General features: G+C 53.7%; 2 protein-coding genes across 2 annotated transcripts in view; one reads left to right on the top strand and one right to left on the bottom strand.

The window, feature by feature from the left end:
* Window positions 1–2,979: 2,979 nt before the first annotated feature.
* Window positions 2,980–9,106, bottom strand: SHOX2 (short stature homeobox 2). Its single transcript, XM_037406155.1, has 5 exons — window positions 8,575–9,106; window positions 7,097–7,305; window positions 4,607–4,664; window positions 4,432–4,524; window positions 2,980–4,384 (listed from the first exon to the last, which is right to left on the bottom strand). The coding sequence occupies exons 1-5, from the start codon at window positions 8,843–8,845 to the stop codon at window positions 4,101–4,103; spliced, it is 915 nt and encodes a 304-aa protein (XP_037262052.1). The 5' UTR covers window positions 8,846–9,106; the 3' UTR covers window positions 2,980–4,100.
* A 1,549-nt stretch (window positions 9,107–10,655) lies between these two features.
* Window positions 10,656–15,873, top strand: part of RSRC1 (arginine and serine rich coiled-coil 1) — a 168,588-nt gene continuing 163,370 nt past the window's right edge. Inside the window, exon 1 of the mRNA XM_037406974.1 lies at window positions 10,656–10,783. The gene's annotated coding sequence lies outside the window, so the exon portion shown is untranslated. The remainder of the gene's footprint in view (window positions 10,784–15,873) is intronic.

Below are 15,873 nucleotides of genomic sequence, written 5' to 3'. Positions count from 1 at the left end.
TTACTCCTTCCTACATGATTTATTTGGTCTCTTCCCTAAATTCCCTTCTCAGGCCAGCACATCTCCATGTACATCCCACGCTAAAATTTTATCTACTGAAAGCATATATTGTATGTGCACTGATTGGCTCACAAAACACCTGTAATTAAATTGCAGGAAACCTATGAGTTTTTACATAGGTTCAGACACTCTAAGAAATAAAATAGAAACAGAAGAGCTCTGGCCAACTCCTGTTGGCCTATACACTTATTGGCTATTCCAGTCCAAGGAAACCAGGAATGTAAGTATTCCTGTCCAAAAATATCCCATTAAGATGATTTTGTTTTAATCACAGCTGCACTAAAAGATACATAGTTCTCTTACACCATCCAATCATCTTTCCCTGTTACGATGAAAGCACATTTTTCATGTCTTTTATTACAATCATCTTGAAGACAGACATGCCGATATCTGAGCATATTGTAAAGATTTTAAGTTCACATCACACGTATCCATCACAGTTTACGTTACCACATCAATAACCCACACAAGACTGTTAGGCAACTATATTTAAACTAGTTGTATTTTAAATAGAGCGGGTAAGTTGTGACAAGTTTATTTGGAGCAGGCTGAGAAGATTCATGCCCAGGATGTGATCTGCAGAGTCACAGTGGCCAGGCTGCAGTATTAGCGGCTGGTACACATATTAATTAACTTCTTTATTCGGGGATCAATCGACACCACCGTTAGTTTTATTGACCTTATAATTAGCAGTATCTTACTTTTTGCTTGAATAAAGCCGTTTTACCTAACACAAACCTATCATTTCCAGCCTGTTATTAGCACACAAGCAGCCGGGCTGATTTCGCCCTAGCTACTGGCAGGCCTCTCCGGGCGTGGACCTCCGCGGTCGCCCCGCCGCTGTGCAGCGCAGGGGCAGCCGGGGCTCACTCCCGCCACCCGCCCGGCCTGCGCGGGACCCCGCGGAGCCCCGCGGCGCCGCCGGCCCTCCTGGGGCCGCCCTCCCCCATGGGCAGTGGGCACGGCTCACCACGGGCCGCCGCTTGCCCAGCCAAGGGCCCGGCAGGGCTGAGGGAGCTCCGGGGGCTGCACCTCATCCGCCTACGCGCCCCGACAGGGGACCGACCGGCCAGCGCCTGGCTACCACCGCCGCCGCGCCGAGGCGAGTGCATTCCCGCAGGCGCTGCCCGGACGCCGGGACTGGGCGCTGGGGTCACCGCGCGGGCGCTTTCTCTCAGAGGGACCCCCATGTCGGGCGCATTTCCTTCACAAGAATCTCACGGCGGGCGCCTTTGCCTCACAGGGACCCCCATGGCGAACGCTTTCCCCTCAAAGGGACTCCCACTGCAGGCGACCTTCCCTCAGAGGAACCCCCGTGGCAGGCACTTTCCCTCACAGGAATCTCAGGGGGGGCGCTTTCCCCTCACAGGCACCCCCATGGCGGGCGCTTTCACCTCAGAGGGACCCCCACTGCAGACGCCTTTCCCTCACAAGAATCTCATGGCAGGCGCCTTTCCCCTCACAGGCGCCCCCACGGCGGGTGCGTTCCCCTCAGAGGGACCCCCATTGCGGACAACTTTCCCTCAGAGGGAACCCCGTGGCAGGCGTTTTCCCTCACAAGAATATCATGGCGGGCTCTTTCCCCTCAGAGGAACCCCATGGCGGGCGCCTTTCCCTCACAGTCACCCCCATGGCGGGCGCTTTCCCCTCGCAGAGACGCCCACGGCGGGTGCCTTTGCCTCAGAGGAATTCCATGGGGGCGCCTTTCCCTCTCAGGGACCCCTATGGCAGGCGCCTTCTTTCGCAGGCACCCCCATGGCGGGCACTTTCCCTCACAGGGACATCTATAGCCAGCGCTTTCCCGTCACAGGGACCCCCATGGCCGGCGCTTTCCCGTCACAGGGACGCCCATGGCAGGCGCTGTCCCTCAGAGGGACCCACATGGCGGGCGCTTTCCCCTCAGAGGGACCCCATGGCGGTCGCCTTTCCTTCAGAGGGACCCCCACAGCGGGCACTTTCCCTCAAAGGAATCCCATAGCAGGCACTTGCCCCTCGCAGGGACCCCCAATGGCAGGCGCTTTCCCCTCAGAGGGACCCCCATGGTGGACGCTTTCCCTCAGAGGATTCCATGGCGGGCGCCTTTCCCTCACAGGGACCCCATGGCGGGCGCTTTCTCTCAAAGGAATCCCATAGCAGGCTCTTCCCCCTCGCAGGGACTCCCATGGCGGGCGCTGTCCCCTCAGAGGGACCCCCATGGTGGGCGCCTTGCCCCTCACACCGGCGCCCGCGGAGCCCCGGGCAGCAGCGCAGCGGGCAGAGCCGGGGCGGCGGAGCGGGCGGGGGCAGCGCGGCGGGCGGTGCCGGGGCGGTGCGGCGCGACCCCCCCGTTCCCTCCGTGGAAGATACCGGGAGCCATGACGCTTTCCTCGATTTTATTACCTGAGGGAACTTGACAGAACTTGTAAAGACACAATTGCTATAAACTTCCACCGGTCTATTTTTCCTTCCAAAGGAAGCCAAACCAAAACGCCGCGTTCAGTTTTGCGAAGCCGAACACTCAGGAAAACTCATATAAAGTGGTAACGAAAAGATGCGCGGAGGTGAGCGGTGCTTCCGCGCCGTGCTGGGCGCTATCTGCCTGTCGCGATATCTACGGAGCAGAAAGAAACGTGCGAGCTCTACAGAAGATGTCAACACAGAAAAGAAAGAATATCACTGATGATTTAATATTAACAGTACCAGAGGTGACGTGAAACCGTCCGCCGAAACGTTACTCTTTTCAGTCAATAGGTCGCAAAGTGTCTTAAATTCATTACTTGGCACTTATTGAGAATCGTGACGTCGAAAATGGATTAAAAAAGGTGAAGCAAACCTGAGTGAAACAAAATATATTGTACTGACAACAAATGTAATGAAATAACAGCATCTTGTTTTCTTTTTTTTTCTTTTTTTAAATAACTTAAAATACACTAGAAAAAATATGGTCAATATAAATAATTTTGTTTTCATGGAGAACAAATAGATACAAAGCCCGTCCATACCAAAGTTCGCGTAGAAGAGCTTTCCCTCTCTCTTGGCAATAAGCGTGAGGGTCTGATGACAAACTGGGATAACAATCACCGACTGCAAGGTACCCCAGGTTAAATAGCTATACGTCTTTCAAATAAAAATTAAAAAAAAAATAAGGAAAAAATCACAAGATTACGTGAATAGATACACCTTTATGAGATAAAATGTAAATGTTTGACAGTCAACTATCAATTCACAAGTTATAGCCAAAATAAACTTTGTTCGTGTGTATCAACATATTTTACATGTACCCAGTATCTCTTATTGGAATTCGCCGCTGTGTAAAGTGGTGGTTGGGAATTAAATACTTTTTTTTTTTCCTTCTTTTTTTCCTTTTGTTTTTGCCCTCAGGACAAGAGAGACCCGGCAAAGGGAGGCACGCTCCGCTGTCCTGATGCTTTCCGCTCCCTTTTATTTCAGAGGTGGGACAGCAAACGACCAACAAAGATTTAAGAGTGGAAAAGGTAGTGCTTGATCTCCCTCTGTCTTTCTGCTTCCCTCCAAGATTAAAAGAGAAAGAACCCAGCCAAACCCAGTTTGTTTGTTTTGTTTTGTTTTTTCTACTAAAGATGAGGGTGAAGTGCAAGTGAATCAAAGGACTCCATCAATGAAATACAAATACATGCAACCCGGAATGCTGCTGGAGGAAGTATCCCGGACAGTTTCCCATTAGAAATTCGCAGAGAAATCATTGTCTTTTTTTAAAACTTTTTTTCCCCCCTCTTCGTCGTCGTCTTTCTCTCTTCTTTTTGTCGCTATTCCAGACATGGTTGTTAAACTCAAGTATCTGATGCAACGTGAAAGGAGGCCCGCCTCTCTTATCAAATTTCTTGTATTAAAGTGAACTTCGCAGAAAAAGGTCAGTTTCAAAACCTGTGAACTTCCCAGCTGCGCGTCTAGTTCCTCTAATTCTTTAAATAAGTATATATCTCCCGTCAGTTTCTCCTCTCCCTCGTCTTTTTTTTATTATTATTTTTTCCTTTTTTCCCCCTTTTTATTTAAAAAAAAAAAAGCCCCCGCTGGCGGGCCGGTCACAGCCCCAGGGCGGCGGCGTGTTTCTTGGCCTTGAGGCGGAGGTCGGCGATGCTGGAGTTCTTGCTGGTGGTCTTGGCGGCGGCGGCGGCCGCCACCACGGAGGCGGCAGAGGCGGACTCGGCCAGGGTGGCCAGCGGTAGCCCGAAGGGGGGAGCGGGGAACATCATGTAGGGTGCGTGGGCCAGGTGCGGGTGGAGGTGGTGATGCGCGTGGGCCACGGCGCTGTCCAGCTGCAGCTGCGCCTGAACCTGCCGGGACAAGGGCAGTGCGTGGCAGCGACCCACCCGCGTGGCCCCGCCGCCCACCCACTCGCGTCCCGCCGCCCACTTGCCTGCTGGAAGGGCATCCGCAGCGCGCCCACGTTCACGTACGGGGCCACCCGGCAGGCTTCGAACTGGCTGGCGGCGCCGATCAGCACCCCTGCGGGAGGCAGCGGCAGGAGGTCAACGCGGAGAGCCCCCCCACGCGCGGTCGACCCACCCGCGGCACCCCTCTCCTCTACCTTTGTGGAGCTGGTTTTCTTGCTTTCGGCATTTGGCTCTTCGGTTCTGGAACCAGACCTGCGGGGAGAAGCGGGGGGGGGGGGGGGGGGGGGGAGAGGGGGACGACACAGACACACACGACACACACACGGGTGTAACGGGCGCGCTGCCACCGCCGTGGAAAAAAAAAAATAAATTCTAAACCCAGCGACAATTAAAAAAGAAAAACAAGCGGCAGACAAAGAAACCTGACTGCTGCACGGGCTGGGCTCCCTCCTCCCGGGCAGCCCTCGCTCCTGAGCTCCAAAACGCAAAAGGCAAAGGGAAATAAAAAAAAGAAAATATAGAGAAAACCTGCATCCGCAGAGTGCTCGCTCCAGAGACACTACTGCCTGAGCCCGGGCTTCGTCTTTCTGCATCAGGGTCCCCAAAGACCTAAATCGCCCCCTGATATTTAATACTAACTGGCGATAACGGGGTTTGATGTTTGCACCGTCAGGCCTGAGAAGATCGTGCTCATTAATAAATAAATTGATTAGCTTTATCTTCAAGAAATACTAAACACCGGAGTTTAACAAGTCTTTTTTTTTTTTTTTTTCTTCAGGGGGAGGTGGGTAATTACTGTCATAAAAGCTTCGCTACAAAGAAGTTTAGAATTTCTCTGTTCCTCTGTGCAGTGGAGTGTAGCACAGAAGCGGAATAATTGTCTCATTATCATGATAATCTAATTTGCTTCCACAGAAAGGGCTGCTGCACGTTAGACAAGAACATACTTTTAATATTGGAAATGGAATTGTTGAAATAAATTACCAGAATAAAGTTCTACTGGTTTAGAGGAGAGGGGAGGGAGGGAAGGAGGGAGGGAGAGTGCGTCTTAAAACATTCCTGTTTAAAGACAGACCTCTGCACCGCATCTCAGAAGCCACAGCGACCAAGCAATCCTTTCCCCACCGCCAACAAACAAATAAACAAAAAAAAAACCCAAAAACAAAATTATTTTTTAAGGTCTTACTTGAAGAGACAAATACAAATGTGAATTTCCCCCACTCTGCCATTTACTTCAGCTAAGCAAAATCTGCCCAACAGCCATGTTCGTCCTCAGCCTCCCGCGGAAATGCACATTCCATAATTTACAAATTAGTGCAGATGCGAGGCAAAATATTATTGCAAAGCGTTTTCCGGAACGATTTAAAAAGGAACGGGTTTAAATCTATGTAAATCTCCAAAAGTTATTATGCACCCTGAGATTTGGCATAATGGGAGCGCGGATTATGCGCCGCAGCCGCCGCGTTCTTTGTCGAGCAAACAGCCAGCAGAAGGAAGCACCTCCCTTTTACATTTTTCATACCCAAGTTGAAGCCCAGCAACTTTGTTTGGTTTTGTTAAGATTTGCTGGGCATAACTGGCCGCCCACCTCGGCGGAAAAACGGGGAAGCGGGAAAACGAAGCCTCTTGGTTTTGGCTTGGGTGTTGGGGTTTTTTTTGTTTGCTTTTTTTTTTTTTTTAATTACAAAAGCTGCTTATTATTACTTTTTCGGTCCATCGCGACAGCTCTGTTTCTGTCCCTACTACAAAGATGCAGGGAAACCCCACAAGGATTGCACGCATAGTTGGGTGCAGATGGTGGCCTACGAGCACAAAGATTGAGGGGGAGTATCTGTTACAGCAGTACTTTCTAACAGCTGCAGATGTTCGGGGCCTAAAACTACTCCATGTGTTCAAATAAATAATGACCATCATTTTCTTTTCTTTTATTATCACGACGGAAATACACCGGAGCAGCTACATTTGTTCGCATCTGAGGAGTTACCTTCCTCCCCGGTCGGGCAGAGCCCGGACCCCTCCTCACTTCTTCATCTCATCCCAAGAAAACTCGCAGCAACCAGCCCAGGAACCGGTTTTGAAAAACTTTGGAAGGGCAGCCCGAGGTTAAACGCGCAGGTTAAATCAAAGGAAGCTGTGGCTTCTCGCTACAGGAGAACACTTAAAATAGCCTGGTTTTATCCCAGACTTTTTATTTCATAAACCCGAACAAAGCCTGTCTGTGCACTCCGCTCAGTTTTCGTGCCGCTTCCCTCAAGATTTAACAACTACGAAGAGAAATGGCCTGTAAATTTTTTTTTTCTTTTTGCGTTTAGCAGTTCCTAATTTAGTTTACGGTCACTACATCTATAAAGTTAATTGGTACGTCCGCCCGGTGAGCCCTGAGCCAGGAGCAGCCCGGAGAGGGACCGCAGCCCACGCCAACAAAATAGCCATTGTAGCTCTCGCCGAGAGAGGGATGAAATAAACGCGGACATGAAATAAAACGCGACAGAGCGAGGGGCAGGGGACTTGCGAGGGGGCAAATCAGGGGACAGCCCGGGGAGGGTGGCTTTTTAGATTCGCTGAGTGCAATTCGGCGCGGGGGCTCTGCCAACCCGTGTCAGGAGCGGCGGGGACGGGGCACGACCGGGCTTTACCCGAGCTGGTCCCGCGCAGCCTGCGCACCCCCGCGCAGCCCCGGCTACCTGCACCCTGGCCTCGGACAGCCCCAGCCGCTGGCTCAGCTCCTCCCGCATGAAGGCGTCCGGGTAGTGGGTCTCGTCGAAAAGCCTTTCCAGCTCGTTCAGCTGCTCCAGGGTGAAATTCGTCCGGCTCCTCCTCTGCTTGATTTTCGTCTGCCCTTCGTCTTCCATCGCTTTCGCATCCTCCTTGCGCTCCTTCAGCTCTGGGGAGACTGGGCACGACACGGGCACTCAGACAGGCGGGGCGGCCGGGACGGGAGGCTGCAGGGAGGCAGCGAGACTACCGGCCTCGCCACCCTGGCCCGCAGCTCCCCTCCGCCGCACCGGCACCCGGGGTGGGGGACACGGGGAAGAAGCCCCCGCCGCTCCCCGGGGCCTGTGCTCCCCGGCCGCGTTAGGCCCGCCGCCTTTCCGGGCCCCGGCGCTCGGCTCCGGTAGCGACTGGCGGCGGGGAACGGGGCCCGGCGGCCACCCGCAGCGGGGGGGGGGGTGGGGGGGTGGGGGGGGCGGGGCGGGGTACCGGCCCGCGGTGGGGGCGCCTCTGACCCCGCTGCCCGCCCGGGAGAAGCGCAGCAACAGGTCCCCGGTGCGCTCCACTAAGCAGCGCGGCCCCTCCGCGCCCCGCGGCCGAGCCCGCTCTCTCCTAGGTTTTTTTGGTTTTGTTGTTTTAATTTTCTGCCAGCGACGCGGGACCCCTGCGGAACCCCCGGCGCCCGGCCCTGCCCGCCCACCGCCGCTCCTTAGCGCGAATTTGTTTATTAGCCCCTTTGCGGGGATGCTCCAGCCGCGTCGCGCTCCGCCGGCACCGCTCGCCCGAACAAAAGGGCGGCCGTCCACCGCGGGTCCCCGCGCAGCGACAGGCACCGGCCCTGCCCCGCAGGCGGGCGAGGAGCCCCCCGCGCTGTTGGTCCGCCGGCGCGGCCCGGCCGCCTCCCCGCAGCCGCCGAGAACGGCCCCGGCCCCGCGGCCATCGCCCCGGCGCGGAAAAGGCGCGGAAAAACCACGGGGCGTTTGGAAGAGAAAGGCGCCCGGCAGGGCCTGGGCGCGGAAGCCGCGCGGAGCTTGGGCCGAGCGCCGGCAGCACAGCCCGGCCCCACACGTGTCCGCGGAGCCGAGACTCGCGGGGGAACCACCGGGCCCGCGTGCCCCCGTTGGCAGTGCGGCTTCCCGCGGGATGCTGACCGGGACCCGCTCGCGCTGCCAACAACTTAAACGCTTCTTTAAATATTTTAATATAAACTTGGAGGCTGGCCGCGTATTCCCCGCAATTGGGAGCGGGCGGAAAGCCGCCCGTGGGCGCCTGTCGCAGCCTCCCCACGAACGCGGCCGCTGCCGAGCCCCTTCCACCCGCGACCGCGGTCTGCCTCGCCCGGTGCGCGGCCACCGCCCGCTCCCGCCGCCGCTCCGCGCCTCCCGAGCCCGACGGGGGGAAGGAGGGGAAGGGGACGGGAAGCAGGGGGACTGCCCGGTGCCGCCGTTACCGTCGCTGAGCTTGGGGGTGGCCGCCTCGGCGGCTCTGTCGGCGGCGGCGGCGGCGTCGGGCTCCCGCGGCGGCGACGGCCCGCCGCCCGCCCGCGCCGCGGGACTGCCCGCGTCGTCTCGGCCCGGTTCGGCCGCGGTGCCGCCGCTCTCCCGCGGTCCGCCGGCGCGCAGGGGCCCGCTCTCCAGCACCTCGCGGTAGGTGATGAGCTCCTTCTTCTCCTTCGCTTTGGGATCAAACGACTTGGAGACAAACGCCGTCAGCTCCTCCATGGCCGCGGCTCAGGGGCGCGCTGCCCCGGCTCCCCGGGCGGGCATCCACGGGGCGGGGTGGCGGCGGCGCCCCGGGCCGTGCCGTGCCGAGCCGAGCCCAGCCGCGCCGTGCCGTGCCGCCCGACGTGTAGGGCTCTCGGGGTCTGATAGCGACGCCGCGATTGAAGTGGCACTATTTATACTTTGCAACGCCTGCCCCTTGTTCCCGGCGAATTACCTCCCCTCGGAGCTCTGAATGGACCCCTTCTCCGCCGCCCGACCGCGCCGCCCGCCGCGGGGCTCTGCGGACAGGGCACCGCCAGCCCGCCCGCCCGCCGCCCTCCGCGCGCTGCGCCCTAATTAATTTAATTAGGCGCGGGCCCGTGCGCCAGGTCCCGGGCGAGCGCGGCGCGGGAGAGGGGCCGGAGCTGCGGGGGAGTGGCCAAGGCGGGAGGAGCGGAGGGGGGTGCGCAGGCTCCGCACCCGCGCACCGCCCCGCGGGACTCGGGGGCTGCGGAGCCGCCCCCCGCGCAGCCCCGCGGGGCCAGAGGCGAGGGGCGCTCCCCCACACCCCGCCGGGAGCCGGCCCGGTGCGCGGAGCGGCGGCAGCGTGGGACCGGCCCCGGGGGAGCCGGAAAAGTTCCTCCGTGGACGCCCAAATCCAGCAAATAAATTACCGGCTAATTGACAGTGACAAATACAGCCGTATCATTAACGTTTTCTCATACGGCGAATTGAGGCATCAGATTAGAGCGAATTACGCTATTTATTGCTAATATTGTTTTTCCTTTGTTGTTTAAATCCCATTAAGAGAGTACTTTTGTTGACAGAAGCCGTCTCTTTTACACCTTTGCTAGAACCCTAATAAATTATTCAAAATTGTTTAACTCTTGCGTATGTATTGATTTCTCATTTGACCTCTGGAAAGATGACTTTACATAAAAGAGCGTTTATTTACTCGAGCAGGTAATGGTATCGAGGATGGAATTAGCATTTCTTCAGATCCAATTATACACGCCGCAGCCGCGATCGGCAACCAGTTCCCGTGGCTCCGTTTCGGGCGGCAAAGCCGGTCCCGCCGCCCGTGACCCGGTCCCGCTTGGCCCCGCTCCGCCCCGCGAGGCAGTCTCGGTCCCGGGGGGGGCAAGGCGGGGGTCGGACACGCGGGTCCCCACGGGGACAGCCCTGCCGGGGAGGTGATGACCAGCGGCTCCTCCATCCTCACGTTTCGATTATCCTCCCGCAACATTTCGCGATTCCCGTGGCGGGGAGCGCGTGCTCGGAAACTCGCGTTAAACTAACCAAATCCGCCCAAAGACAGCGCTAAGTGTAACGGTTATCAACGCGTTCCCTCGCGTTTCTCGCGGTCGCCCGGCGGAGGCTGAGCTCGGCCCGGGGCACGCTCACCCCGCGCCGGGGGCTCGTCCGGCCCCGTCGCGCTGCCCACGCCGCGGGGGGAACGGCCCCTTCGGCCACGGGGGCGGCCGTCGGGGCCAGGAAGCACCGACCCTCGTTAGTCACTTCGTGCTGAAACGAGGAAGCCCCCGCGCCGCCGTCCCGCGCCTCGCCCCGCCGCGCAGCCCGTCACCCACGGGGGAGGCGGACGGCGGCGTGCTACGGCAACGTGCCGGTAAGTCGTTGTGGCTTGTCACCGCGCTGCCCCCGGTGTGGAGCAGCGCGACGTGGGCGGCTGCAGCCACCCGCGGGCAGACCAGGACCGGCCCTGCGCCCCTCGCTGCCCATCACGCGTGGGGGGCTCGCCCCGCCGGGGCGGCGAGCGCGCTACATCGATTCCTCGGCGCTCGGCGGCGCTGCCTGGCCGCCTGGATGAGCTCGGCGCTGGCTTGCTGCTGCCTGCCCGCCGCCCAGGAAGGCGCTGAGCTCAAACCGGCAGCCGCGGCCCGCCGCCGCCGCCTGCGCTCCCGCGGCCCGGCCCAGCCTGACTGCTCCGCCGCTCAGGTAACGTGGTGGGGCCGGGCGGCGAGCCCACCCCCGGCAGGGGTACGGCAGTGCGCCGCGGGCCATCGCCGCGGGGGCTGGGCGGGCCCTGCGGCCTGCTGCTCTCTGCCCAGGGCCGCACGGGACCCCGTTGTGGCCCGGGGCCGGCGTCAGGGTCGGGGGTGGGAACGGCGGCGTGGGGCCGCGCCGGCCTGGGCCTGCCCGGTGTGGCCGTGCCGAGCCGCGGCCTGGCCTCCCGGGGCTGCGGCGGAGACCCAGGGCGGGCTCCCGGCGGGCTGCGGGGCTTGGCCGACGGGTCCTGCGGCCTCAGGCCTGCACAGACTGCGGGCCCCCCCCGGCCGCGGGGGCTGCGCCGGGGAGGGACGCGGCTGCCCGGTGCCGTGGGGGGCTGCGGGCAAGGCTCGGCGGCCAGTAGCCGGCCGGGGAGCCCAGCCGGGCCCGGGGCTCCAGACTCCGTTCGGGTTTCCTGGTGGAGACGGGCAGGAGCCCTGGGAGCTGCTCTCTTCCCCGGCTTTTCCAGTTTCTGTTTCATCTAGCAGCGCCCAGCTGGCGTGAGTGGGGAGCACACAGTATCTGTGATGGATGTTACTGTCCCTGGCATCAGCCCTTGGAATTCACTTTATATTTTGATTCATAAGATAAGAGGGAATCATTTGTGTATAATCTTATTTTCCCACCTCTTGTCTGTGAAAGCATGGGTAAAGAAGGTGTGTGATTGGGTTTTTCTGCACCTGATGCACTGCTCCTAGCAGCAGTCATTTTCCTTGTATATTTCAGCCAAATGTAGCTAGTGCTGCTCCCCTCTCTGCAATGAAGGAAACATTTTTTGAACAGTTTATGTGTTCTAATGATTTTGGACAAAATCTAGACATGTTGTTTCATGTTGAGCATGATCCTGTACCCCCTGAGGGAGGAAGGTATTTAGAACTTGATTAAAAAAAACCAAACAAACAAAACCCAAAAGCTGCATTGTAAAGTTCAGATAAATGTAGCTGATCTGTAAGCGTGTTCTGAAAGTTGGTTACTTAGAAGAAATGCTGATTAATTGATGCCCTTAGTGAATTTGGGTTGATCTAAAATAGGAATGTTTTTTAGTTCTCACTGCATTCAGGTTCAGAAAATTATGTGGTGGAAGGCCAGTTTGTAGAATTAAGAATTATTGAGCAAAAGGTGGCTTGTAGAGGCGGTCTCTTAGTTAGGTGAGCATCATACTAGAGTTTGAGATCTGCATTCCATCCTCTGCTGTTGGTGTCCTGGATGCACGTGCATTGTCTCCTTGAGCCTAGTTTTCCCCACACTTTGAAATCTAAAGATTTGAAGCTGAATTAAGGACTGTTGTTATTATAAATAAAGTGTTCATTCATGGTTTTGCGTTCAGGCAGACTTTCTTCCAAGTTAAATTTTACTGATTTTGAAAAATACTGTTAATGTAATCATCAAAGGGGACATCTGTTATGTGATCAGGAAACAGTGTTCTGCTGTGTTTGGTGTGTGTGGATTCTGGTGTCTAGGGGAGAGATTGTAAGTAAGTAACAGTTCCTGTGATTCTTTGATCTGTGGACTTTTCTTCTGATGTAACCAGTTATGGTAGCTTGGTCACTGCGATTTCCTGTAGTGATCTGGAAACTTGGCTAAGGGAAAGAGGCACCATTGAGTAAGTATGTAAGAATCAAGGGTGATGATTCAGGTTGGTGCCCTTATAAGAACGGCCACCATATTGTCCTTTCTAAACAAATCCCTTCCTCTACTGAGAGCGGTTTTTCTGAATTGGAGAGCAGGGGCAGTTTTCCCTTCCTCTACTGAGAGCGGTTTTTCTGAATTGGAGAGCAGGGGCAGTTTCCACTTAACTACAAGCTTGGTTGAGGTAGATACAAAGGCACTCGTTGATCTGTATGCACCCAGATTGACTGACTTCTGCCCTCTGCCTGTTTGTGGTTTCCCTTCTTTGGGGAGCAGGGCTGCCATTAGTAACACTGCAACTCTTACTAGTGAGCATGTTTGTTGAGGACTTAGTATAAATTTTACTTCCATTAGCCTTATTTCCTGGCTGAAGCTCAAGTAGCATCTCATCCTGACTTGTTGATTCTCTCCTGTAGATGGACTCGCACAGTTCAGCAGGAAAGAAGGGGATTCTGAGATGGTTGCGGTATATTTTCCATCAACACCCTTCTAAATGGTTATAATTTTTTAAAGGATCTTGTTTGTAGAGATGCTACATAAACAGAGCAGGTGGTTAGTGATTATTGCAAGCCAGTTATAATCAAAGCCTCTTGGTAACTAACAAACCTAAATAATTTGGATTTGATATTTAACAAATGTGGAGGTTATTTTGTTGTCATCACTTCTGGCTGATTATGGTAACTGAAGATTGTATTGTTTAATTGGATGCTGTGCTCAAGATGTAGTCTGCTGCAGTAATGTTTGCTGGATAACAGCCTCTGATTAAAACCAACCAAAGGATGTTATTTTCTTACAACCTACAGTAAATACAGTAATAGTTTGTAACTCATGTTTGAAAAATCAGGTATTGTATGCTGGAAAGAATTCCTCAACATCCCTGAAATATTGATCTGACCTTGTTCAATCTTGAGTGTATGCTTCTTACCACATTTTAAAGTATACCTTACTCTCTTGGAATAGATTTTCCAGGGAAGTCTGTCAGTTTCCTATGCCATCTATGTTTTCTTTACATTTTTAAATGCAGGGTGGGAGGTTACTTAGCTGTTCACAGGTGAACTTGATAGCACTGTTTATAATTTTGCCAAATACAAATAGTTGGTTTGAAATTTTTGATGTTGGTTTGTCTTGGAAAAACACCTGTGTGAAAGTATGTACTTTGTTTTCATTTCAGCCAGTGTTGCAGCATCGGTTTTCAGAAAGACTTAAATGAAAATTACCTATTAAAAAAACAAAGGCCTGCAGACCTGTCTTTTAGATCCTCCAGCATGCCTGTGCTCTGGAATGAGGACTTAAAATTTATCAGGCCCAGCTGTTAGTCATTCTACTGAAAGGCTGCTCAATTTCACACAAACTGCAAGTGTTCAGAATGTTGAAGCTCATGGACGTTCACTAGAACCGTCAAAAATAATTAAGTAGCCAATTAATTTGATGATTATATGTTCCAGTTCAGGCTTCAGCATGAGTTTTCATGTAGCTACTGTGGATTTTTGTATCTTGAGACAGCACCTTCTGAATTCTCAGTGTTTCTTTGCTGTTTGACCGGAATAGTTTGATCTAAATTCAGAGTGGGTGAGGGAATATGCTGAGTGGTTGAGGATCACGTGGGGGAAGGTTGGGGCTGGGTGGTGGAAGAGAATGAGCCTCACTGATGCGATGGGCAGGAGTCTGTGTTCCCATGAGCTGCTGAGATGTAAGCCAGGTTCTAGGTTCATCTGAAATCGTTAATTTGCTGCTGGTGCTTGTTAAGGCACTTTTCCTTCCTCCTCCTCCTAGTATTGCTCTATAGTCAGGATAAAAGCCTCCTGAGTCTTGCCAGGCATTGGAAGCTATATCTTCCACAGTGCCTGCACATAAAGAGGGGTTGGTAGAAGCATGTCTCCTATTGCCAGTACCTATGGCTTAATGCTTCTGCCTAAGCTGTAAGGGTAAAGAGCCCTGAAAATGGGACACCCCATAGCTATAAGGCCAAACTGTGCTTACATCACTGTTAACTCTCTGGCACAAGTCTTTGTGGTGGATCTGTAGCCTTTGTATGGAAACAGGTAGGAAAACCCCATGAGATTCAGCACATGATACTGTGGAATGGCTCTCATTTTTTTTTCTGTTTGTCTTTCCTTCCTTCCCTCGTTGTTTTGCTAAATAAGGTTCCCTGAGTGATCTTAGTTTTCCTCTGCAATCTGTAGGTGCTATTTTACAGTCCTGTGTGTGGAAATCTTGTATGGACTGCTGCTGACTCACCAGAACAACTCTTCCATCCATCAGGCTTCTGCTGGTGTGATCAATCAGTGCTGGCAATCCCTTTTCCCAGGTCTCTTCAGGGATATGGAGGGAGTAGGCAGTAGTTAGGAAGAATACTGACCTGTTACAGGTCTTGATGTTGACTGCTCTCAAGTGCTGTGTTTATATGAGGTGTCCTTGCAGGAAAATGTGTGTCATGTACTGAAGGGATGTTCTTAAAGACCCCAGTGAAAGGTAGTGCCTGTCAAAGTTGTCTGTCGCCTGTGTACTTCCAAGGTATCCTCGTAGGAGAGGGCTACTAGGACTCAGCTGCAAAAATTGTTCCAGGATCAACAGTCTGTTTCTGGCAACCTCTTTTCCAGTGGAAACTCTGCAACGGGCAGGGCATCAGTCACCCATGCGCCCTTGTCCTGTAGCTCTTGTCCAGTAAACCCAGTGCTCTTGGAGCTCCTGAGGCTCAAGTACGTGCACATATGCTGTAGGGCTTGTCCTGTAACAGAGAAGGGCCATGGCATGCAGTTCTTCTTTGGTCCTGAAGACACAAAATTGTGATTTACATAGTATGTTTCACTAGTTTTGTGTGCTGCTTGATCCAGTTAAATGTGCAAATGGAGAAGAAAGCTGATGGCAAAAAAAAAAAAAGGAAGTTAAACAACAGGCGATACATACATTGAAGTGTAGTGTTCTGGTTCGTAATGATATCCACATCAAGTGGCAAGTATCTCAGCAGAAAAGTTTTTTCTGCTCTTTCTCTCGTCTTTTTTGTTAATCTTGCTGTCATGAGCTGTGGTCTGTCAGCTTTTAACTTTAAAATCTGTGCATTGTAGTTTCATCTTTCTGGGCAGTTCTACTTAATGTTAAGTTTGAGATTCAGGTTCATGTTCGTTTGAAGATTGTTCTATCAGTATATATTTGAAGACCCTTATTTTACTGTTCAATAACTGTTATACCTTGGAGCTCTGTAAATCTTTTATTACAAAGGGGGGGAAAAAATAAAATGACTGCACAAGATGGTGTGTTGATATAAATTGGCATTCCTCTGCAGAATTGTAAATTAAAGTCATAGTTCCTTGAATCAGGTAAAATAGTCTGTAAAGTACTGCCTCTCTCTTTCAAAATCTCTTTGGAATAACTTTAATAAGATGGCAGAAATAACTTCATTTTAAAAAAAA

Source organism: Falco rusticolus, chromosome 13, assembly GCF_015220075.1.
Source record: "Falco rusticolus isolate bFalRus1 chromosome 13, bFalRus1.pri, whole genome shotgun sequence".
NCBI lineage: Eukaryota > Metazoa > Chordata > Aves > Falconiformes > Falconidae > Falco > Falco rusticolus.
Note: the sequence above shows the minus strand (reverse complement) of the source record. Positions and strands in the feature narration are given on the sequence as shown.